This window comes from Diabrotica undecimpunctata, chromosome 2 (genome assembly GCF_040954645.1).
Source record: "Diabrotica undecimpunctata isolate CICGRU chromosome 2, icDiaUnde3, whole genome shotgun sequence".
Lineage (NCBI taxonomy): Eukaryota > Metazoa > Arthropoda > Insecta > Coleoptera > Chrysomelidae > Diabrotica > Diabrotica undecimpunctata.
In genome coordinates this window covers 152,541,086-152,567,071 of record NC_092804.1, presented here as the reverse complement: position 1 = coordinate 152,567,071, position 25,986 = coordinate 152,541,086, and the positions used below count along the sequence as shown (strand labels likewise).

The window sequence follows — 25,986 nt, the reverse complement described above, 5'->3', positions numbered from 1 at the left end:
AAGGCAAAGATAATGATGACTGGATTTTGTTTCTATGCTGATATTTTCACTATATAGTTTAAGGATACTTAGTTGTTATCGTTTTTTATACAGAGGTGGTTCTCCCGCTAACAATGGCGGACTAAGCCTAAAGTGGGCCCTAGGCAACATTTTAATTCCGGGTCTATGATTTACCTTACCTTTTTATTTTATAAATTCCAGAAAGTATTAACTATGAATCCAAAACAATCTATTTGCAATCAAGTCTAGGTGATTTAGTCTTAATTACACAATTTTCAATCAAAACTCACATAAGAAGCAATACGCAAGGTTCAGAAGACACTGATTTTAAACATGTAGCTAAGCTAACTATAAGCGCGAGGCTGGATCGTATTTACACACATCGACACTCAGGGATATGGATGGATAAGTACAGGAATGCTGTTACAACCTTGTCGACTTTATCAATCAACGATTCGGTATAATTTGGTCACGTTTCAACAATAATTATAAATATTACGTTTTTTTCTGTTAAATAAAAACAAAAATTTATTATAAAAATAAAAAACCTAATTTTCGTGCCCTAGGCACGTGCCTAGGTTGCCTAGGCTTTAGTCCGCTCCTGCTCGCTTATACTTCTAAGGACTAGTTCTAAAGATATCCAGTGCTAATATCAGAGCTGTAGATGGTATGCTGTTTGGTTTTTTTAAAGATGTTTTGCTTACGGCACCGTAACATATGTAACCGTAATATATAATTTAATTCGAATAAGTGATTTGTAAAGTTTAATTAATTTTTTACAGTTGGCACCCCAAACTTTGTTACATATTATTTTAAGTATGAACCAGTATTAACCAGTTTTGGCATGCTTGTTATAATTTTTTTTTTATTTAAAGAAATAAAGTCGCATCCACCCAAAGGTTATTAGCGACATTCCTGTAACATTTGTAATAATATTAAATTTAACTTTTGTAATAATCAATCATTGTAACAATTAATTACAATTTGTGAACAATTGAACATTTGTAACAATTAATTAAGTTAAATTTTGTGTAACATATTTATACATTTTAAGTAACCTAATAAATTGTTCGGAACTAAACTTTTGTTGAGGAGTGCTTTCAGGTTATTAGGCAAATTGTAAGACTGTCTTTGATTTACATATTTAGGACAGTCTATCAAGAAGTGCTTTATACTGTCTACTGCATTGCATGTTTCGCATTTTGGAGGTTCACTATTTGAGAAGAGATAGGCATGAGTATACCTATAGTGTCCAAGTCGTAGACGTGTAATAATAGTTTGGCATCTTCTACTTCTGGCTGTGGACTTCCATGAAAAAATATCACTTTTGATGATTCTGAGTTTCGAACTAGAGTCATTCCACTCCCGATTCCACGCACTTAAGACCTTATTTTTGAAATAAACTTTTAGATCGCCTGCGATACTCCGACACTCTGTTTCTGATGCGTCACTGGTGATAGCGTTGCGCGCACTAGTATCTGCTTCTTCATTCCCTTCTATGCCTATATGAGATGGTATCCATAGGAAGTGGACTCTTCTGAAATTTTCTTGAGCTTTCATTAATTCGGCCCTGATAATTTTTTCAATGGGGTTTTTATTGTATACTTTCCTGTAGGCATATTACATCAGGAGATTGTTCACGAATTAGATGATGGAGCATAGCAAGGCGATGGAAAAAACCATCAATATTCCACTGAAGTAGAGACTTGAATTTAATGTTGGCTTAACTGAGATGTGTCACTTTCCGCTTCCAATGCCTCACTGTTAAGATAATTATGGATTTTTTTCCTTATGGACGTGAATTTACGTTTTATGGATCTTTCCTTTAAATGAGGATAAACCTGACTGAGCATATGGGACAAAGCTGGTAGGTCTGTGGTATATTCTTGAATTGTGGTTATAGAATCTGCTAACCCCGTGATATTCACTAGGAGCATGTTAAGTTAATCAACGTTTAGAGGGAAAGGTAGAAGGTGATTTTCTATGAAGTTTTTAGCAGGGTCAAGTAAAAGAGAAAATGAGCATTCAGAAGTGCTTGCTGAACTAATTTTAGCTTTTTTAGATTTTGCTTGGACTTTAGGTGGTGGAAAAATGTTACATTTTTTTGAAGATGGATCTGCTTCAGGTGAAATAATTTCATCAAAGTTTCTTTTTGGTTGATTAATTATGTGACTGTCCTTATTTGATGCATCTGCTTTGTTCAGTATCTCCGGGAGATTAGAAATAGACATTTGTTCACACTAAGAAGGGTTTGTGTCATTGGATGCTTGCAAGGATATATTTGTTGCGCTGGATGATGCTTCATTATTTTGGTTGGGGTTTAGTTGAGCTAGTGGTTGCATGGCAAATGACTCTGGTAGTGTTAGATTGTGCGGACTGATATAGATTTGTCTTCGAAAACTAGGGATGTGATTTTTTCTCAGGCATAGAAGCACTTATTTTGAGGAAGGTCATTGGGGAGACAGGAACTATGCCGATTTTTTGTAACTCATTGATTAGCAAGTCGTGCGGTATTGAAGGATATACGCCGGAGAGCACAAGTCGTTCCGCTGGTGTAACTAACCTTCTTGCTCTGACAATTTTAACTTGTATTTCTATTTGACCATGATTATTCATAAAATCGTCCACTATTTGTTTATTGGATAAATACATATATATGGTTGTATATTTTTTGGTTGAATTATATTTCCAAGTGGGAGAAGGTAGTCTTCTGAAGAATCTGAAGTTTAGTGTTTTCTAAGGCACTAAAGATAATTGCTTGGGACTTAAAGAAAATTGCACTCTCGACGCTGCCGAAGAGTATGACTGTGATGTTTTTTATGATTTTGATGGTCTTGTATTGTAGAACTGTTGTGTGATTGCATGTTTGAATTCATTTCGATAAACGTTTGTGAAAAGTAAGTCCGATTCTGTACACCTGCTAAAACAGGTATATCGGTCTTTACTAAAAGCGGTTATTTGCTGGTAAAACTAGATTTGTTTATTGAGAACAATAACAAATAATTGCTATTTGCTGACTTTAATGCTAATTTAACTGGATAATATGTAAGGACTTTGTACACTTACAGTTTATTCCAATATATCACTAAGATTCACAATTTATAACTTACATTAAACTTTTTTACTGTTAAAAATATTCGGAGCCGATATACATTATAGTTATCGATGCAGAACCGAACTCCCTTGTTATAATTTAATAATATGCAAATTCCAATTTAATGTTTTATCAAAAGTAAAGCCTAAAAAGTTACCTCCATTGACTCCTCTACAGGTAAATCATTTAGTGTTAAATTAGTTGTAAGGAGAGTGTTATCTTTATTAAAAATAACGTATTGAATTTTTCCTGCAGAAAACTTGAATCCAGTTTGTTACGCCCAGTTTTAAAGTCGAGTTAACGCAAGTTGTAAAATGTTTGTTGCTGAAACTAGATTATTAGTTTTGGTCTAAATAACAATTTCATTTAGATAATTATTGGCTTTAATAGCTTATTACATGTATGGTGCTATTAAAAGTAATTTGGTTGGAGTCAAAATGGACACTTAAGAAAATCCATTATCTAGCATTTTTCGAGAACTTGTGATTCCATTTATTCTGACTTGAATTGAACGATTACTTAAGAAATTTTAATAAACGCAAGCATGTTACCTTGACTTCCATAATTACTAAGGGATGTTAATTTATAGTGCTTTCATGTTCTATCAAAAACCTGGGTTATTTTAAAAAAATATTGGTATTAACTTGTTGTTTGCGAAGGCTTCATTAATTGAAATCTGTAGTGGAATATGATTATTAAATGTAGACCTTCTCTTGAGAAAACTACTTTGAGTAGGGGTAAGTAGATCATTTGTTTCTAAATACCATGTTAGACAAAGATTTAAATTTTTTTCCAGTATTTTGCACATGCTGCGTGTGAGAGAAATGGGACGGTATAATGAGGTTACATCTTTAGCGTATTGAGATTAATTATGGGAATAGTTATTGAGTGAGATCAGAGTTTTAGAATTTTATGTTTTAAATAACACATATTGAATAAATCTAACAAAATTATTTTTGTTGTGAAAAATAGGTATCTTATAAATGTTGGAGGGATATAATCGTGCGATGAGAACTGTTTTTAGAGTTGACAATGAAAAATTGTAGTTCTTGAAGAGTTATAGCATAATTTATTGGATGATTAGAGTATTTTTCTATGATTTTGAAAGATTTTTTATTTTTACTGTGGAATAAAAATTTAGGAGTTTTTTGGTCGCTAGAATTTTTCTAGTAAAATTCAGCTAACGTTTCATCAATAGCTTTTTTACAAGTGATTATCTCATTAATGTATGTTAGTGCATTTATATGCCTGAAAGAGTTCGTTCCTGTAAGTTTACGAATTTAACCCTGTGCAGGAGATGATGAATTTATGGATGATACGTAATTTCTCCAAGTATCTCTTTGCTTTTCATTCTTCTTCTTAGGGTGCCTGTCCGTTTAGAATGTTGGCGATCATTCTGGCTATGATGACTTTGTTGGTTGCTATACGGAATAGCTGTGTTGAGGTCTTTCTATACCATGTTCTCAGGTTAGCAAGCCAGGATATTCTTCTTCGTCCTGGGGCCCTTTTCCCTTCAATTTTATCTTGCAAAATGCATTGAAGTAGCTCATATCTGCCTTGATTTTTCATTATATGTCCCAAGTACTGCAGCTTACGGCCCTTTACGATGTTGACCAAGTCCGCGGTTATGTTCATCCTCCGCAGTACTTCTTCATTTGTGACTTTGTCTGTCCATGGTATCTTCAGGATCCTTGTGTGTAACCATAACTCAAAAGCCTGAAGTTTTGATAGAGTTTCCGCCTTCAATGTCCACGTTTCTACTCCGTACAGAAGCACTAAGTACACGTAACATTTAAGGAGCCTTATTTTTGTTTCTAGGGTAAGGTCATGGCTCTTAAATACAGAGCTCGTAGTCAAGAATACACTTTTTGTAGTTGTACTGTGAGACACGTTCAATTCTCATTTGGTTCACATACAGATTTGCTCCAGTTCTATTTTCCTTGCTGATGATCATTAACTTGGTTTTGCTAGTGTTTATATCTAGTCCATATGTTCTAGTTGTTTTCGTTATTTTGTTCATTAAGTTTTGCAACCCTCCTATGGTATTGGAAAACGCTATTGTATCATCTGCATACCGCAGGTTATTGAGCTTGACTCCATTTATTGAGATGCCTTCATCAATATCTTTTAGAGCCTCTTCAAAAATGTGCTCCGAGTACAGATTGAATATCAGTGATAAAATTATGCACCCCCGTCTCACTCCTCTTAAGATTTTGACCTGATCTGTATATTCTCCATCTATTCGGAGCACCGCTGATTTATTCCAATAGAGGTTAGCTATTATTTTTAGGTCTCTTCCGTCGTTATATCCCAACTATAAAGGATTGCATAGAAATTCTAGAGTTAAGCAATAATTATTTTTTAAAAATTGTATTGTAAAAATAGGTGAAGTAATATAATGGTTAGCTTTTTAAAACTGATCTTAGAGTTAGATGTTTAAAAATTATTAAGTGAATATTATCAGTGTGTCTATGTACGGATCCGTGGTTAGCACAAAAAGAAGAGTGTAACACTAAAATGTACCAAATAAATAACAGTGTAAACAGGAAAAGGATGAATGTGGATATAAAAGTTTTGTGTAATATCCAAAAACAAATTTAAACATAAAAATATAATTTATTTTTATATTACTAAAAATAATATAAAAAACTATAAAAAATAATGATATGCAAGCAATGAGTATAGTCCATAAATATAAAGATAATTTGCTGCACTTACCGCAGCAAATTTTATGATACCTATTACGTCTACATTAACATTAAATTGTGATAATTTGCCGCGGTAAGTGTATTTTTTACTATTACAAACAATAGCTCGTATAACCCTTTGATCGGCAAAAAAGATTAGCCATATTAAATGTTTATATAAAACAGTTACAGCTAAAAGAGTTGCAGGTATACTTGCAACAATTTGCTGGATTCAACATTTTGGGTATAAATTGGGAATGCTCTATTTTAGTTTTTATATTCAGGAAATAATCCAGTCGTCCGAGACGAAAAAGATCCAATACGATCCATGTTGGTAATAAATGAAAACATTTTAAATTAGGTGATGAATTTCAATTATTTAGGTGTAGGCATATAGGTGTAGTAAAGTGAATATTTGGGACATATAATGAAAGGGAGCAGACACTGGATACTAAAATGTATACTAAACGGAAAGATCGAGGGAAAGGGAGAAATTGGTAGGAAAAAATACTTATGGCTCCGTAACCTTCGTCAATGGACTGGTTTATCAGCAGATGGATTGTTACATGCCACTCAAGATCGAGAGCAATAAGTGAACAATTAGACCAAGAAAAGCCTTAATAATATTAAGATATCTACAGAACATAAAATGTAGAAATAGAAGAAAAAGAAGAAATAGGAGAATTTAAGAGCTGCGTCAAGCCGTTACTGATTTACGTTGGTGAGACAAGAGCCGAAAAATCAGAAACAAAAAGGAAAACGAGAACAACTGAAAAAGGAACACATTAAATGATAGAATATAGAACGAGGACACTTTAAGAGAAGAGTGCAAGACGTTTTCAGATGGACAAGAGCAAGGCGCCACTGTTGGAGAGACCACGTAGATCAGATGAGTGCAGATCGAATCACAAAGTGGATCAAATCACAAAAACGAGAATCAAGACGTCCAGTTCGTAGGCTTTCAAAACGTTTTTATGACAGCTGGGCATTAACGTTATAAGAAAGTAGAAAGGGTCCCACTTCACTCCACTTTGACCTTTGATCCCAGTTGTCAAAAGACCCGTCCTCGCTCCGGTCACGCCCCATGCGTGACGTGACTTTACAGACGTCATAGAGTGCATAGCATAGCTGATGTAGAACTGGAGTTTGAACTGTGGTAGAATTAATGACGGATGGTGGACTAGAAAAATTATGGTGTGGATACCACGAGCAGACAGAAGAAGCAGAGGTAGACCACCTACATAATGGACAGACGACGTCAAAAGAATCGCTGGGAATTGGCTGCAGGAAGCTCAAGACCGAAAGAAGTGGAAGAAATTAGGGAAGGCCTATGTTCAACTTTGGACGCAGAAGACTGGATGATTATGTTGAACATTTATTGATATTATACTGCAAAGACGCTGTATTGACTCAACCTCACAATGATTTGGATTATATAGCTAATTTTTAATCAGATACTAAAAGTAGAAACACACATCAAAACGTTATAGGCCTAGAGAAATATGCCTAGGTAGTAAATAACAGAATATGCTTTTAGAACATGATCAAGTAATCTATTGTCATCTATCTAGCAACGAAATAATATTCTACAGTTACAAATATTTGTATACCCATCTTAATTATCCCGTATCCTTCAGTACAGCAGGGATTAAGTAGAGAATAAAAGCATGTTAAAAGATCTTTATTCATATTGGCATTAGAGTATGCCTTTAAGATGGTCAATTAGGACCACAGAGGAGTAAAAATAGATGGTTAAAAGCTTAACCATCTCCGTTTTGCAGATGATATTGTCCTTATCACAGATAGGTTAGGAAAAGTCACAGATATGTTAAAAGAATTGGACTTTGTATGTTCGAAGGTAAGCCTTAGAATGAACTTGACCAAAACTAAGTTTATGACAAATATGGTCCCCAATAACCATTTAACTATTCAAGACAAAGTGGTAGAACTGGTGGAGAAATATATGCATTTGGTCATGAAATAACAATCAGCAGGGATAACTTGCGAAATTCAAAGACGAATTATTTAGAGTGGGCAGCTTTTGGAAAACTGTGAGACACACTTAGGGCAAACATACCAATTAGCCTCAAAAGAAAAGTATTTGGCTTTAAACTATATGGCACGAAAATTAATTGAAGAGTATGATATATGAGGTCTAGAAGTAAATAAAAAGAAAACCGAATACCTGTGCATTGGAGCAGAACAAAAAGATCTCATATTAGACGATAACTGTACGATAAAGCACTGCTGTGACTACAAATACCTAGGTATCACTATTTCACAAGATGGAACATTAGACAAAGCCATAAGAGAGAGAAATACGTCAGGGAGAAAAGCCATCACAATGTTAAACACCATTTTATGGGACCAATCCATCAGCAAAGAAAATAAAAAGAGGATATATGAGACTATAGTAAAAAGTATCACTTTATACAGCTGTAAGGTAGGGCCACTGAAAGAAAGAACACTGTCAACGCTGAAAGCGACGGAAATGGATTTTTGGAGAAGAGCCGCAGGAAGATCTAGAAGAGAAAGGATTACCAACGAACGCATTAGAGAAATAATGGGAATCAAACGAACAATCATAGATGACCTAACAACAAAACAACTTATCTGGTTCGGACACATACAAAGAATGGACGAACAACGAATGCCAAAAGAAATACTAAAGTGGCAACCAGAAGGAAAGAGAAAACGAGGTAGACCGAGAAAAAGTTGGAGCGAAGGAATAAATAAAGAACTGAGAGAGAGGGGGCCATAGAAGAAGATCTATGGAACAACCGGTCTAAGTGGCGATTGGAAGTCGGAAAACGGCGGAAAACGTTATAAACCGACAAGTAGTAGTAGTAAGAAAAGTATTTGACCAATGCGTATTACCGGTCATGACCTACCTATGAGGCGGAAACTATGACCCTAACCAAGACTAAGGCTTCGAAATTGAGAGTGGCATAGGGACGTATGAAACGATCTATGCTGAGAGTGACGCTACGGGACCGAATAAGAAACGAAGCTGTGCGAAGAAGGACGAGTATTGCTGATGTTGTGGAACGCATAGCGAAACTGAAATGGAACTGGGCAGGTCATGTAGCGAGAATGCATGACTCACGATGGACGAGCAAAATTACAAATTGGAGGCCAAGAGCAGACAAACGTAGTAGAGGAAGATCACCTACACGTTGGGCTGACGACATCAGGCGTATCACCAAAAATTGGCAACAAATAGCACAAAATCAAAAAGAATGGAGTTTAAGGGAGGCCTATGTCCAGCAGTGGACGTGATAAATGAAGGCTGGATGAAAGGATCTTTTAGAAAATATAATGGAATGTGTTTAAGAGACATAATATTGTATGTAACTATTCGGAGAGCAATGGGTCATCAGTAAAAATCCAAATATTAGAACTAAACAACTGTAGCAAACAGAAAGAAAATTAACACGTTTCAAAAAGAGAATATTGACAAGAAAATTCTTATAAAAAAATAAAGAATACAGACGAAATTATATTCCTCGTCTGTAGATACAGTTTACAGCTCTGCTGCAGAGAATGTTTCTTTTTGTGTTTTTTTGTGTCTGAATTTTTAACTTTGTGATCATTTCGTACATTCAGTAAGCCTAGTATATAATAAATTCTAAGCAATTTTGATAAATTCTAATAAATTGTAAAAAGAAATCAACTCAAGTTGGTGAAGTGGATCTGCTGAATCCAGGCGATAAAAGATAATCATTCAAATTTACAGAAAAATTTTACTTAACCAATAAATCCAAAAATCCTTTATAAATTTAATTTTAGTCAAGTTTGTGGCTTGCGTTTATTGCCGATCACAGTAGAAAATAAACTGGTATTTTGAATACTTTTTCTGTGTCAGCAAAAGTTAAGCAAACTCTTTGTGTACATGGCATCGTGGCAATTTTATATTATCTGCTAATTTTAATGAAAAATAACCACAATTTTAATTGAAAATTCGTTTATTATGAGGTTTCGATTTCCACTTCAAAGTAAAAAAAATATTAGTCTTAAATATCTTCCTGTCGGGCTAGTCTCTCACTATCCATTCGAGTAACGTGGTGGTTCCATTCCCAACATCTTTGATTTTTCCCATTAAAGAATATCCTGTCTAATACAATACAGAAATCTCTTATTTAGGTATTTGCGATTGTTTATTTCTTAATATTTTAAATATTGGTTATAAGTATATGATTCCTGTTTGTAAATTCATATCCATAACTGTTGGAAAAGTTTCTTGCGTTTTTAGCCAAAAATTCAATCGTTCAGTCCATTATCATACATACCAAGTTTTCGGACAATACTAAAGATATCTTAGGTATATGTTTTATATGATCTGAAATACTTTTAGTTGACATATTCACTATCTACAAGATAGTGAGTCGTTTATTAGCGACTATATTTTAGTCTATATATTAAAGTATCTAGCAACTAAAGTATTGAAAGCTTTTGGATAATAATTTGGAGAAATATATTGAATTATATTCATATTCGTGTGTACAACAATATTTTCGTTACCATCATCTTTCTTGCGTTCGTTACATTTTTTGTATCGCTGAAAATTACGAAGAGATAAAAGCAACGAATTTTCATTAATCAACTTTTGACGATTTCATAAGCTGGTTGAAGAATAATAATTGCAACGTTATGAAAGAAGGTCGGATCCTTTTGAGACAAACATTTTTTCTTCTCATCATCATTCTCATTTTTTCTTGATATTTTCAAGGCTCATTTAAACGGTATGATCCAAAATATTAAACAACGTCGTGTACTAGTATTCAAAAAACCAATTTTACGAAAGTAACACATAACATTACAGATAGAACTGTTAACATAATGATAATACATGCAAAATAAATGGATGCGAGATATATTTTGTGCGCCTATTCATGCATTTTAATATCAAAAATATAATTTTTCAGAGTATCCTGCAATTTTCCAAACGCATGTAATATTTATACGTAATTAATTTAAAAATATATAGCAAATTAAGTATCTAGAAATGATTGCATTACAAAAAAATTTATTACGATTCTTTGAAAACGGTATTTAAGTTTAAAACCCTAACGAATTATTGAAACCAGAATATTTCTAAGAAAATAAATAGATGCTAGGAAAAGATTAAAAGAAGTTCACATTTAATTTAAAATAAATGTGTAAACAGTATCAAAAATAAAAGATTAATCTGGAACTAATTCTAAATTCTATAATGAAATGGATGAACACTATACAGCTTTAAAAAATATTGTTTTCGTACGTTAGTGCTTCGAATAGTGTAGCAAAATTTCGACTTCCTTATAGAAAACTCAAATAAAAACATTTACATTAATTACATATGTTCTTGGTGTTAGTACAATTAAGAATTATACATCTGTTTATTGTTTGAATTTACGAAATCATCTCGTACCTCAGATACATGTATTTCAACCCAAAGATTACAAAGTACTAAAATTGATGTTTCAATGGAAAACATAGCAAGATAAAGACAATTTAGAACATTGGGATATGTTAAAACTAACGTAAAGTTCATATCACATATTCATATATCCCATTTATAAATTGTGTGCCTCCTAGTAGCGGCATATGGGAGACAATATACTGACTGATAGGGCAGTTCTTACAGTATCAATCCTGGCCTGTACAGTGTGTATTACAGGTTAGAAAAATTAGGATAAGGTATTGGAACTTTGGAACTCATATAGGTAAGAGTATGGAATCGATACTGATCTGAACAGTAAAACATAGAAAACACTCACATTTTGGGCATGTGATGAGAAACGTGGCCGGTTTCAGCTTTTGTGAAGGAAGAGTTCTGAACTTAGTAGGAATTCTTCAGCACTCCGCATAAGACAGACTGGGAGGGGAAGTCCTCAACCCCGACACGGTGCGTCCCATATGGCTGATAGGGGACGTCCTGTATATTATACAGGATAGGTGCGAATAAGGTTCGGCAAATAAGCACCTGCGGATCAACTGAGGACATGGTATATGACAGCAGCTATGCCACTACTCCTAGGCTAACTCCAAGGCTAGAATGACTTCTTAATAGGCTTGGAATCATACACTTATGGGCCACAATCAGATATTGGTTTAATCGGTTGTAATATTGCGGTTTTTAAGGCAAGGACAAACCAATACACTAAATATTCCCAAGATATTATGACTATGGAAAGTTATGAAAAACAAAAGGCCCCAAGTCTGTGGCAGACCTTAAATGGTCAAAGGGTGCTAAGAATCTCCACGTTAAATGCTGGGAACCACCCGAAAGTGGAAAACAAAAATTACACATTGACAAATAACACCTGAAATGCAAAATCTCTCTTTATGCCAGGAAAATCTCATAATATCGTGGGAGAAATGAAAAGAATGGGAGACAACATTCTCGGAGTAAGTGAAGTTGGGCGGCCTGAATCTGAACAGACAAACATCGATAACCATGTGATATACTATGCTGGTAATGACGATCCTCATCATTATAACGGAGTGGCAATTATAGTTGACGAGAAAAGCAGTAAATGTGTAAAGATTTTATACCTTTATCTGATAGAGTAGCTATGCTACAAATTAATACCACTCCTCGAAATATTAACTTAACGCAAGTATATGATCCTACAGGAGAAAAACCAGAAAGATAAATACGAGAATTCTATCAAGAAATCAAACAGCTAATAAAAATCGCAAAGAAAAATGCTGTAAACATTATTATGGGAGAATTTAATGCCAAAGTAGGTGAAGGGCGGACCGAAAACGTAGTAGGAAACTTTGGTTTGGGCCAAAGAAATTATAGAGGAGAAATACTAGTCCAATTTTGCCAAGAAGAAAATTTAATAATCGCAAACACCTGGTTTAAACTATCAAAAAGAAAATTAAATACTTGGAACGCACCTGAAGATATTCAAAACCACATAATAAGAAACCAGATTGATTATATATTAATTAACCAGCGTTATAGAAATGAAATCAGGGCAGTTCTGACCACAACCCTGTTATCGGTAAAATCTCAATTAAACTGAAGAAAATCAATCGCAGAGAGAGGATAAAACCTAGCCTCGAAAAACTTAAAGATCCAGCTGTACAGGTAGAGATAGATAAAATACTCAATGATACACTCAAAGAAAAATTCAGTAAAGCACCCGCAGTAGCAGAAGAATCAGTAGAAGGTATTTGTCACACCTTCAAAACAACAATCACAACTATACAAACAGAACAACTACAAGACAATACAAGAAAAAGTCACAACAGAGAACCATCCGAAACAAAATCAGGAAAGCCAGAGAAGAATGGATAAACAGCAGATGTAAGGGACTGGGGGAATTTCTAAGAAAAGATGACTACTTCAATACATACAAAAAGATTAAGGAATATGAAGAAAAAATTCACTACAACAACTCTAGTAGATGATAACAACCAAATAGTATCTAGCCCAGAAAATGTAGGAAATATCGACAATCAATTTGTTTTTCGTATGGGGCTTGGTACGAGGGAGGCATTATTTGGCCTCCAGATATTACTACAAAAATGCCGAGATCAACGAAAAGACTTGTTTTATCGACTACGAAAAAGCGTTTGATCGAGTAAAACACACAGAACTCATAGAAACCCTAACATAACATGGTATAGACCATAACACGGCGACCCTTATTAAAAACCTATATTGGGATCAAATGGCGTCGATTAAAATAGACAATCGTATGATAGCAGAAATGTCAATAAAAAGAGGAGTTCTCCAGGGCTGAGTACTTTTTCGACTATTGTTTAATATATATTCCGAAAAGATCTTCCAAAATGCCCTCGAAAATATTGAAGAAGGAATAAAAATCAGCGGAGAATATGTAAACAACTTAAGATACGCAGACGACACCGTCATTATTGCGGACAGTGCTGAGGATTTGCAACAACTTTTGAATGCCATAACCAGAGAGAGAGATAGTTTGGGACTGATTATAAACACAAATAAAACAAAACTAATAGTCGTTACACGAGCACCAAATGCCGACATTAATATTCGTATCTACAACAAACAGATAGAACCCGTACAAAAATTCTAGTATCTTGGTTGTAAGTATGAAAGATTCCTAATAAATTCTACCTTATCGTTGGATATCTGATACCGATTGGTAAAAATATTCATTTATTCCATATTGCTATACGGAGTGGAAACATGGACTCTCGGAATCACAAGTATATGACCTGTAGAAGCCTTTGAGATGTGGTTTTTTCGAAGGGTGTTGAAGATTTCTTGGACAGAGCACGTCCCCAACAACGAGGTGCTTAGAAGAATGGAGACTGAGAGAGAACTCTTAAATATTGTAAAAACCAGAAAAACGAGTTATCTAGGAAATATTTACCAGAGAAGTATACAACTTCCTATGACTGATAATGGAAGTGAAAGTGAAAGGAAGAAGAGGTCTAGGAAGAAGAAAATCTCCTGGTTGAAAAATGTAAAATACTGGACAGGCATGGATACACATTCGATACTAAGAACAGCTTAAGATAGAGAGCAACTTGCTGTAGTTATAGCCAACCTTCAGTAATGGAGAGGGCACCTTAAGAAGAAGATGAGAAACGATAAATACCGCATTCTACAAGTTATCGCTGCTTACGTAATACAAGAACGACATCTTAGTAAAAATTAACAAAATTGAATGAAATATAGAGATACTTTGATTTGTAACAAGAAGATAAGGATTTAAAATAATTCAATTTAAGCAATAATTTATTTTATATTCAAACAATAATTTCCTTAAACTAAACTAAAACTAAAAAATTTAAAGTACATGTAACAAATAGAATGTTTAGCTTATATCTGATCATATATCTCTTATAATTGAATCTGCCGCACAATTTATGAAAACAGTAGAAAAATTACAGGATACTCTTTTATAGCGGTGTAATATTTCATTCCCAATATCGTTTTACATCTTTCACTCTTCAGGAACGGTTCAATCTTTTTATCGATGATTAGTAAATCAGATTTATTAAAAAATTACATTTTATTCTTTTACAATAGAAAATAAAATAAATACGTTACCGTCAAAACAAATAAGACATATTTATAATTAAAAACTTGCTACATTTAAACCAATGAACGTTAGAAATACTTAAACTAGTTAAACTACTTAAAGTACTTTGAGTCTGTGTGAACCTTGAATTGTGTGAATTAAAATGCTTCTGATTTTAGAAACAAACATCAAAATCGGAATTGTTCTCAGGAATAAAGAAATTAAAACCTTCATTGATTTGACTAAAAGGATTGAATGAAATTTTACGGTTATTTTTACTAATAATTACTCTATTCAGACATGCGGTTATAGTCATAGATACTTGTTTTATTAGTAAGTAATAGCATTTTATAAACTACAAATAATAATCTCATAATGTACAATGTTAAGTTTTATAAGTGTAATCTTACTATATACAATATTGAGTAATAGTGATAGAAATATAAATGGTTATTTAAATAGTTATATACAAATAAACCGAACTTCAATTCAGCAGCGTGGCCAAGAACTAAACAGTTCCAGAAATAATCCATCGTATATTCTCACAAAAGATTTGCATCTTTGTAGAAACAAACTTCAGTTATATAGTATATTAGCAAATTTCATAAGAACCGAAAAAATGTTTTGCCTGAACACGTTCTATAAAAAACAAATATAAAGAAAGTGGACATGGCGTAGCCCGAACGGCCAGGTTAAGAATGAAATAGATTTTATCCTTTCCAGTGATAGATCAATATGTAAAAACATCGAGGTGCTGAACAAATTTAATACTGGCAGTGACCATAGACTAGTTCGTGCCGATATACATATTAACGTAAAGAGAGAAAGACGAAAACTATTAACAACAAACCCTTTACCGACGGCAGACATCCTAGCCAGTAATAAAGAGAAATATCAAGAGGAATTAGCACGGAAACTAGTAGCAAATACCTTTGAGCACAAGAATATAGATGAACTAGCTGAGAAAATAACTAAAGACATACAAACAGTCACTAAGAAACTTTGTTGCAGAATAAGAAAACAAAAAGAAGCTAAACTAAAACCCGAGACTCTAGAACAGATAGAGAAAAGAAGAAGAATGAACAGAGATAACCCGGACTATAAAGCGCTCAACAGAAGCGTTAAGAAAAATATTCGAAAAGACCTCAGAGCTTATAGAACAAACCAGATTCTTGAAACCATAGAGAACAATAAGAACATGAAAGTACTAAAAACATGTAAATCCGCTGGCAGGAATAAAATCATAAAGATAAAAGACGACCGTGGAACATTGTGCTCGCATAAGGAAGAGATCGTTAGAGAAATCCGAAAATTTTACGAGAAGCTGTATACTTCTACTATTCCGAACCCCGGTATACCAACAAAACATATCTTAAATGTGGGCTCAGAGGATCTCCCTGAAATAATAACATCAGAAATTAGAGCCGCCCTAAAACAAATGAAAAATGGGAAAATACCAGGAGAAGATAAAATTACTTCAGAGATGCTAAAAATGGGAGGCACTGCATTAGAAGAGGCAATGAGAGCATTACTGAATAAATGCCTATTGGAAGGACAAATACCAAAAGCATGGAAAAATGCGGAAGTCATTCTACTCCATAAAAAAGGAGACGCCGCAAATATAGAAAACTACCGACCAATAAGCTTGTTGTCACACCTTTACAAACTACTAACCCTAATAATAACAAATAGATTGACAGCTAAGCTAGATGCATACCAACCGGTGGAGCAAGCAGGCTTTCGTAAGGGTTTTAGCACTATCGATTACTTGCAAACAATCCGGACAGTTATTGAAAAAACAATAGAGTACAACATACCACTACATCTGGCATTTGTCGATTATCACAAAGCATTCGACAGTATCGAGAAATGGGCTTTCTTAACAGCATTGGACGACGCCAGAGTAGATTCAAGATATGCTGCCCTCCTTAAGAATATATACGATGATGCTACTTTTCACGTAAAAATAGATGATGATCTGGAAACTATGAAAATAGACCTTGGCAAAGGCGTGAGACAGGGTGACACCATCTCACCCAAGTTATTTACTTTGGCATTAGAAAATGTCTTCAAAAAACTAAATTGGGTCGAAAAGGGATTAAAAATAGATGGAGTATATCTTAACCATTTGCGTTTCGCAGACGACATAGTACTAATAAGCACAGATATCCATGAACTAAAATCAATGCTACAAGATTTAAATCACAAATCGAATCAAATAGGATTAAAAATGAATCTCGACAAAACAATGATATTAAGCAACAGCCTAGAAAACATCACGATAGATAACATCAATGTAGAAAAGGTAGAACAATATATATATCTAGGACATGCAATTAAAAACGAAAAGGAAAATCAAACCCTAGAAATTAAAAGAAGGACACAATTATCATGGGCTGCTTTTGGGAAGTTGAGCTTCATTTTAAAAGACAGAAAAATCCCAATACACTTAAAACGAAAAACCTATGACACTTGTATACTACCAGTTGCAACTTAGGGATTGGAAACTATGGCAATAACAAGAAAAATGGCAGAACAATTAAGAGTAACTCAACGGGCTATGGAGAGGGCCATGTTAAATATAAGCCTCAGAGACAAAATTCCTAACACCAAAATACGTCGAAGAACTAAAGTAACCGACATCATGGAAAAAATAGCGACATTGAGATGGCAATGGGTAGCACATGTAGCAAGACAAGACACCAACAGATGGTCTCATAAAGTGACATTCTGGAGACCTCGAGAAACAAAAAGAAGCGTGGGAAGACCCAAAAAGAGATGGATAGACGATATAACAGCTGTAGCTGGAAAGCAATGGATGAGAATTGCAAAAGATAGGGAAGCGTGGAAACAATTGGAGGAGGCCTATGTCCAACAATGGATGAATGAAGGCTGAAGAAGAAGTATATGACAAAGAGAATACTAAGTATATCACCTACGGGATAAAATCACGGACAAACACAAATAAAACAAAAGTGTGCTACGTACAACAGAAATGAATATAATAATAGCAATATAATGAAAACCGGGAAAAGACATAATAAGAAACAGAATCATCAGGGAACAATTCGAAGTACAAGACGAAGAGAATGGTACAATAATGTAAAAAGGATTGAGGTGCATAGGCTACCAAGAATTGCTCTAGAAGTAAAACCAACTGGCAACCCGACCACCGGGGAGACCAACAAATCGATGGAGGATAGCTGGCAGTCTCTCTCAAGAAATACTTTAGAAGCATTATTAACAGATCGTGAGATCAATAACAAATACAAAAAAAAAACAGAAGTATATACAGATAAGACTACGTTAATTATCAAAATATCACATTTCGGCTTTTTTTAGAACATCTGGTTGGTCAGGCAATAACAGTTAGTGGTGCTAGCAACCTAAGTTGAAAATGAAGTGTTCTATGCCAAATTGCAAATGTTGATTATGAATAACATGGTGAATAAATGATTGCAATAGGACAGTCCGTCCTGAATATTATAAAATTAGAGAAATAGTTCATTTTTTTGATTGGAATGGATGCTCCTTCGAATAGTGTGATTTTTGGTTTTGGTGATCAAAAGTAGTTCCTTAGATCATAGAATTAAACGACATTGGATATTTTTCTTTGGTAGAAGATCAGGCCCGTTCCTAGGGTAGTGAGCGCCTGCGTGCAGGATTTTTTGTGCGCCCCCATATTATGTTTTTAAGATACCTATATCATAACATGTTCTTGTGATATGATTGAAAATACGATATGAATGTAAAAAGAAAAATAAAACGAACCATGTTTGAAAAAAGGTTTTATTTTCAAAATTAAATGCAGAAAAAAGGTCATTTTAAAACATTATTATGTAAGTTAACATTAAGAAAGAAAACACTCAATTCGCAAATTAATAAGGCATTCTGCAATATAACATGAAACAATAACGGAAAGGAGATACTCTCAATGCAAAAAAACTTTATTAAATAATACATATATACCAAGTGAAAAATAATTAAATAACAAAAATATTGGAATTACAACATGATACGTCTTGCTTTCACAGATGCAAGCTCATTAATCATTTCATTGTCATCAATGGCCTCACAAATTTTATTTTCAATTGAAATGACTGCCAAATCTGATAGCCTTTCTTGGCACATTGACGTTCTTAAATAATTTTTATGAGCTTTAGCTTTGAAAAACTCCTTTCGCCAGATGCCACCGAAATTGGAAGGGTCAGGAATATTCTCAAGGCTATAAATAGATTTGAAAACAAGGATTGTAAATTTTTCTTTGTTATATAATTTAAAATATCTATGAGCGAATCTGAAATTTTGCTACAGTTTGTGATTGGGTTAAGAACTTTGTATGACAGATTTTCATTATGCAAATCAAAACCATCAATATCTTTGCATACGTTTCCTTCATGTTGAATTTGTAAAGCTAAATCCAAATCCGTACATGACCTTTTAATCACATCAGAATCTAGATTTTGAAAATTACCCAAAAATCCAAATAAATCGTGGCACTTATATATTCCCCCAAAGCGTCTTTGGAGGGATTGAATTGTTGTGTCCAAAATTTGAAAATAAAAACTGATCTTAAATTTTTGTTTTGGATCGAATACTGTTTCATCTGTACCTTCATACGAAAATTGAAGCTATGTCTTTCTTTATCTTAATAACGGAAATGTTTGCTCTACATCACTTTTTTCTGCTTCTGCTACAGCCTCATTCATGAAAATCTGGAAATGTTTGTCTGACCTTTTTTTAGTGAAATAAATAATAAGATTTTTTATTTCTGTATGGCATTCATTTAAAGTTGTATTTGGATTCTGGACCATTTTACTTACTATATTAACTTTTTTTGTCAACACATCATGCCAAATTATAATAGAAAAAATGAATTTAAACATTTTAATTTTGTCTAATAGTGACCTTGCTTAATGTTTCGTGTTCATATCTCTTGAATTATCTTCCAAAAAAATCATGTAAACTTTTACAAATTTCGAGGAATTGAAACCTAAGAAGGCGAATGGCTTTGACTCTGCTTTCCCATCGTGTTTCATTTACTGATTTTAAAGTTGAGTTTGGTACATTCCTTTTTAAAATGTCCCATCTGTAGGGTGAAGCAGAAAAAAAATTGAACAACTCCTGAATAATTGAAAAAAAAACTACAGTCTCATATGAAATTTTAGCTGCATCATTGACCCTTAAATTAAAAGTGTGAACTGAACCAGGCAAAATCATTGCTCTGGGATCAATTTTTAGAATTTAATCTTAAAAGGCCCACATGCTTGCCAGACATATTTGTCATCCCATTGTCGTAACCCTGACCTCTCATGTCATCAAGGTTTATTTCAAATTCTTTTAAAAAATTGAAGAGCCCTTCTCCTCTAGTATTTAAAACTTTGAATAAACCCAGAAATTGTTCTCTAATTTCGACTTCATATGGAGAACAATAAACGAAGCGAATTATGACCGTCAGCTGCTCAACATGGCTAGCATCTTTAGATTCATCCAAAATAATTGAGTAATATTTTGCTGTTCTGAGGCAACTCAGAATTTCTTTCTGAATATTTCTTTACAATAAATGAATTAATTCATTTTGGAAGTGATTGCTCATGTAATGAAGCATATTTCGGCACAACCCTTTAGACCTTCGAATATTGCTCAGGTGTTCCATCATAATTGGATCGAATTTAGCAATCGTTTCAACTAATTTCAAAAAATTGCTATTATTAGTCTCATAAAGATTCGTACTGTCACCCCTAAAAGTTAAATTTTGGCATGGTAAATACTGCACAATACAAATCATTCTTTTAATGATTCCACGCCATCGCTGTTTTTCAATTTCATCATATTTTTATTGCTCTTTATCAATAGTACATTCTTTACTCAAACGCGGCGATCGGCATTAGACGGCGCGTCGTGTACTGACACTAATAAAATTGTAGGGTGTTAATTTAATTAGTAATTTTGGTATTATAATAGGGAATAGCAATCGGACGAAGTGATTGCTTTAGCGCTTACCGGGGAAATACTGAACACTGACTTTTTTTGTTTTAGAAGTGAGAATATTTTTGTAACGGTAACCAAATATTTGGCGCCCCTAAAATTTAGCGCCTGCGTGCGGGGCATTCATTGCATACCCGCCAGGAACGACCCTGTAGAAGATGTTGTATATTGGATGTTTTGCAATAGGAAACTGAATACTGTTTAGCCACGTTTATATAAAACTCATATTAAAATAGTATATTGAGACGGCTGTAACAGCAACAATAAAAATTTGGATGAAATATCTTTCATAAACTATTCTTTAAATTACATAATTTTAAATATGTTGCAAAAGCAAATATATGCATAGCAGTAAAGAATAATTTAGTTATTTACTGGTAAAACAAGTATCTATCTCTAAATTAATTACATATTCTAAATACACATAAAGGAAGAAAAGGACATAAATAAATAAATAAATAAATAATTCTACCATCTAAAATGAAGACATGATATCGTACAAGATCTTACTAAACGTTATCAAAATGCCGAAATGTTGAAAACTTTGGACGATGACAACGACACATACATTGACACTCACCTCTTGGTGTGTTCAATATATCTGGTTGTCTATAGGGATCCGATGGTGACATTGTCGTTTGTTGAATTGGTGACGGTGCGCAGTCAGATGCTGGTTTTAAGGTGTAGGCCACGACGTACCTATTATCCCCCGTATTGATTTCCAGCATAGAGCTTTGTCGGGATTTTGCGTTTTGTTTAGAAGCATCTGTAAAGTAATTTTACCAATTATAAAAAACTCTAATTCTATAAGAATATTTGAATGGCTTTGAAACTATTTTTTTTGTAGTATTTTTGTTAACTTTTTTATTTTAAAGGAATAAACCGCAATTAAAACTTTTTTTTGTAGTTTTTATTCCGGTCGTCAGAGACAAAAATGCCACTGAACCTCTAAAAATCATAAAAACAAGCTGAATTTTGCTGAAAATATTAATTTTAAAATCCCAAAAATATACAAAAAGTGTACCACTATAAACGGTAGCTGAGATATTCGTCCATAATTTTCTGTATTTATTAGCATTTTTTCTGTTTAATAAACAATTCCATCAGAAACAACGCTTGAAGCGACCGGCGATTTTAAATGTCAGTTACGCGGGCGAAATCAATTTTAAATAAAATTTGTATCAACCGGACGGTAAAATAAGCAAATATGCTCAGTTATTATAAAGGTGTTAAGTAAATAAACGTTGCGCGATTTTTGATCGGAAAAGACGATTATTGAAAACTTCTTGGTCTGGAATTAGATTTTGTCCTGGAAATAGCCTCATTAAATAATTCTTTAGCGGATCGCTGCGTCTGCTACAAAAACTTGTGGTACGATAATATCTGTATTTGGTAAGGCTTTTGGTAAAGGCATATTGAAAGTATCATGCTCAAGATGATGGCATAGCGATGAATTTGTGAAAATGCCACACACAGAATAATCTAATCAGGTAAATATATTTCATCGGTAGTACAGAATGTTTTCGAAATCTTCATACTTTCGAAGACCTTCTTAAAATCAATGATCATTATTTTTATATTTCTTTAACATTCGCTAGCTTATTCCAAGATAATTCTTAGAGTACAAATGTGATCGATAGTGGAGCATTTAGCGCAAAAGCCTGCTTGGTTGCTTCTTAGTTTCTTGTCTAGCTCTGGCTTCAGTCTGTTTAATATGATCTTGGGCATTATTTTAAATGTGTCGCTCACTAGTGTTATTGCTCGCCAAGTCTCGCATTTACTTAAATTGCCCTTTTTGGTATCTTAAGGTTCCATTCTTTTGTTAGCTCCAGGTCGGCCCATATCTTGTTAAAGAGTTAAGAGTTATTCTGTTATTAGTTTTTACAAAATATTTATTTAAATTTGAATCAAACAACTGTTTTTGTTGAAGTGTGGGTTGTCATAGCTGAAAGATTGACGCTGTTTTCGAGTTTATAAAATGTTCTCCTTTTTTTCCGTGAATGTGACCCTGTCTGTTTTTCAATGTGCGTCCAGTAAGTTGCTGTTCCATCGTTTTTGTGGTCTTCCCACTGATTGTCTTCCTATTGGAGAACCGTCTCTTGCCGTCTTTATTACTTTCTAATCTTTTTTCTGCTTTTTAGCATTCTTTTTTTCTCTATATAATCGGATTGTCAGTTTTAGACGGTGTTAACTGCGTTGATGTCTGATATTTGAAGTGAAATATTGATGTATATCTTTTCTCCGTTTGAGAAGGCGTCTTTGGCTATATTATCGGGTATCATACAACTTTTTCTTCCGGAATGACCTGTAACTAAATCAATAATACTTTTTCTACCGAGGTTTGAAATATCATAAAAATCTGATATTTTCTATCTCAATATAGTTCAGTTGCATCTATTAATTAAACTTAATCTTTTGACTAAACTTCGACTATCTGGAGAATATTACATAATCCTTAGTTTCTTTTGTTAGCTCATGAGAAGGAGCAAACTTCGACGTAATCATGAATGTTAAGGAAATAAGTCTTCTATTTACAATCCGTAATAGGTTTTATTAAAGTTGAAAAAAGAGAAGAGGTTACCTGTTTCGATCTTTACAAACTTTTACAGCATTTTAACTATTTATTTCTTTATTAACTAAACTTCGCTTTATCGTAGTATAGCTCTGTTTAATTTAATTTTCATGCGTCTTGGTTTATAATAAACGTTGTTATAAAAATAGTTTTTAAGATAAACAGATTATCAATTTGCCCTCATATTTAATATACTTACCGATATTTAAATGGTGTGGACAGTGCATCCTACCATCACATTCTCTTTTTCGTCGAACTGCTACAACTACTATTACCAAAACTGCTAAACCCAAAGTTAGAAGAGACCCCGTTAATAATCCAGCTAAGGGCACTAAGCTTACGTTAGTGCTACCATCTACAAAAGAATAAAATAAAAATTACGTTGTTACAATTTTTTCCTAACTCATGTTTTTTGCAATTAATTCACTTTAAACAAAATGTATAAATTAACAATAGTACCAAAACCAAAGGTAAGCTCAGTGATTTAGTTTTCTATAGATAACGCGAGATCCTTTTCTTGATTTTGTAACAAAAGTCAATATATTTTTCATACCCCATGAATGTCGGTTGATTTTCTCGGTAACTTTTCAACGATGCTGAGTTTAGATCCGCCATCCACATAATGCAAAATAATAAGGCTCCGGCATTGACGATTTACGCATAAAGCAAATTACGAAATTTTGATCAAAAACATTACAATGGCTTTTCCAGATGATAAAGAGATGTATGCTATGTTCAAACTATGCAGATACCCAAAGTCTGAAGACATGAAGCGAAAGTCGTAGCCTTGCTTAAACCTGGCAAAAATCCTATTGCGTTAAAAATTATCGGCCAACAATTTTTGCCATATTTTGCCAACAAATACAAACACCAGCACGCCTTTAAATACAAGAGAACTGATGAGAGACGAAAATCTGAAGAAGAGTTATGCAAATCAAATTAATGAAAGAATGCGATGAGGATATCGAAGAGATGGTCAATGATATTAAAGGAACGATTCTGGCAGTAAACAGGGAAGTTAAAACACAGATCAGAAAGAGAAAGCATAACGAATGGATGACGGACGAAATTATGGATCTAATGGAAAAGCAAAGGCAACATAAAAAACAACGTAATCAAGATAAATACAAACAGATACATAAAGAAATTCGCCAGAAAATTAAGAAAGCAAAAGAACGTTGGATGATGAAAAGGTGCAACGAAATAGAACAATTGCAGGAAAAAGGAGATAGTTTTGGACTACATAAGAAGATCAAAGAAATATCGAATATACACAAAAGCTACCACAGAACAAGAATACGCAACAACAGCAACGAATACATAGAGTCAGAAGAGGAGATAGCAATGGCGTGGAAAGAATACGCAGAAATACTTTTTAATGACGAAAGACCAACACAACCAACGCGCAAACTTCCTTCCGAAAACTTATCAGGGCCATCAATAATGCGAAGTGAAATAGAATATGCAGTTAGAACCACACAGATGCATAAAGCAATAGATCCAGATGAAATTAATATAGAAGCAATAAAACTACTAGATGAGGAGAATATCGAAATCTTGGTAAAGCTGTTCCATAGAATTTATGATACTGGTTACATTCCGCGAGAATGGCTGCAGTCATCCTTTGTGATGATCCCAAAAACAGCTAATGCCACAAAATGCAATGAACACCGCTTAATCAGTTTAATGAGTCACTTGCTGAAACTCTTTCTTAGGATATTACACTCAAGAATGTACAAGATACTAGAAGAACTTAGCGGGTCAACACAATTCGGTTTTAAGGGAGGACTAGGAACAAGAGACGCAATTTTATGTTTATATTACCTTGTTTATATTACCTTAATACAAAACTGTTTAGATCAACGAAAAGATGTCTACTTCACCTTCATCGACTACGAGAAGGCATTTGACAATGTTAAACATGATATCATGATGGAACTACTACATAGGGCCAACATTGACCAGAAGGAGATCAGAATTATTCAGAATCTATACTGGAACCAAATGGCAAAGGTGAGGATTGATCAAGACCAATATACGGATGAATTTGAAATCCGAAAAGGTGTCCGCCAAGGCTGGATACTCTCTCCGATGCATTTTAATTTATATGTTGAAAATATATTTGCGGAAGCATTAGAAGACAGGGAATTAGACATTAAAGTGAACGGCATACCAATTAGCAACCTACGCTATGCGGACGACACAGTGATTATAACTGATAATTTGTAAGATCAGCAGTTATTACTTGATAGGGTGAATAGCATAGGTAAAAAATATGGCCTCAAAATCAACATTTTGAAAACGAAATATATGGTCATTAGCAGAAACCCTCCAGAAAACCCGATAATATGCATAGGTGACGATCGCATAAAACGCGTGAAAACTTTTAAATACCTTGGCACCACAATCAATGACCAATCGGATCCACAACAAGAGATAAAAACCCGAATACAAATGGCAAGACAAGCTTTTGTGAAATTCAGACCGCTGCTATGTAATCAAAACCTAAATTTCGAAATACGCTACAGAATGGTCAAGTGCTACATATGGTCCATCTTGCTTTATGGCATGGAAACGTGGACTTTGAAAAAAACATCTATCAACAAACTTGAAGCATTTGAAATGTGGTCATTGAGAAGA

At 33.9% G+C, this 25,986-nt stretch overlaps 1 protein-coding gene across 1 annotated transcript in view; it reads right to left on the bottom strand.

Moving 5' to 3' along the window:
* Positions 1–25,986, bottom strand: part of LOC140435052 (protein turtle homolog A-like) — a 580,999-nt gene that overhangs the window by 20,173 nt on the left and 534,840 nt on the right. Inside the window, exons 11-12 of the mRNA XM_072523739.1 lie at positions 23,546–23,701; positions 21,355–21,540 (exon numbers count right to left, since the gene is read on the bottom strand). Coding sequence (XP_072379840.1) covers positions 21,355–21,540; positions 23,546–23,701 — 342 coding nt within the window. The remainder of the gene's footprint in view (positions 1–21,354; positions 21,541–23,545; positions 23,702–25,986) is intronic.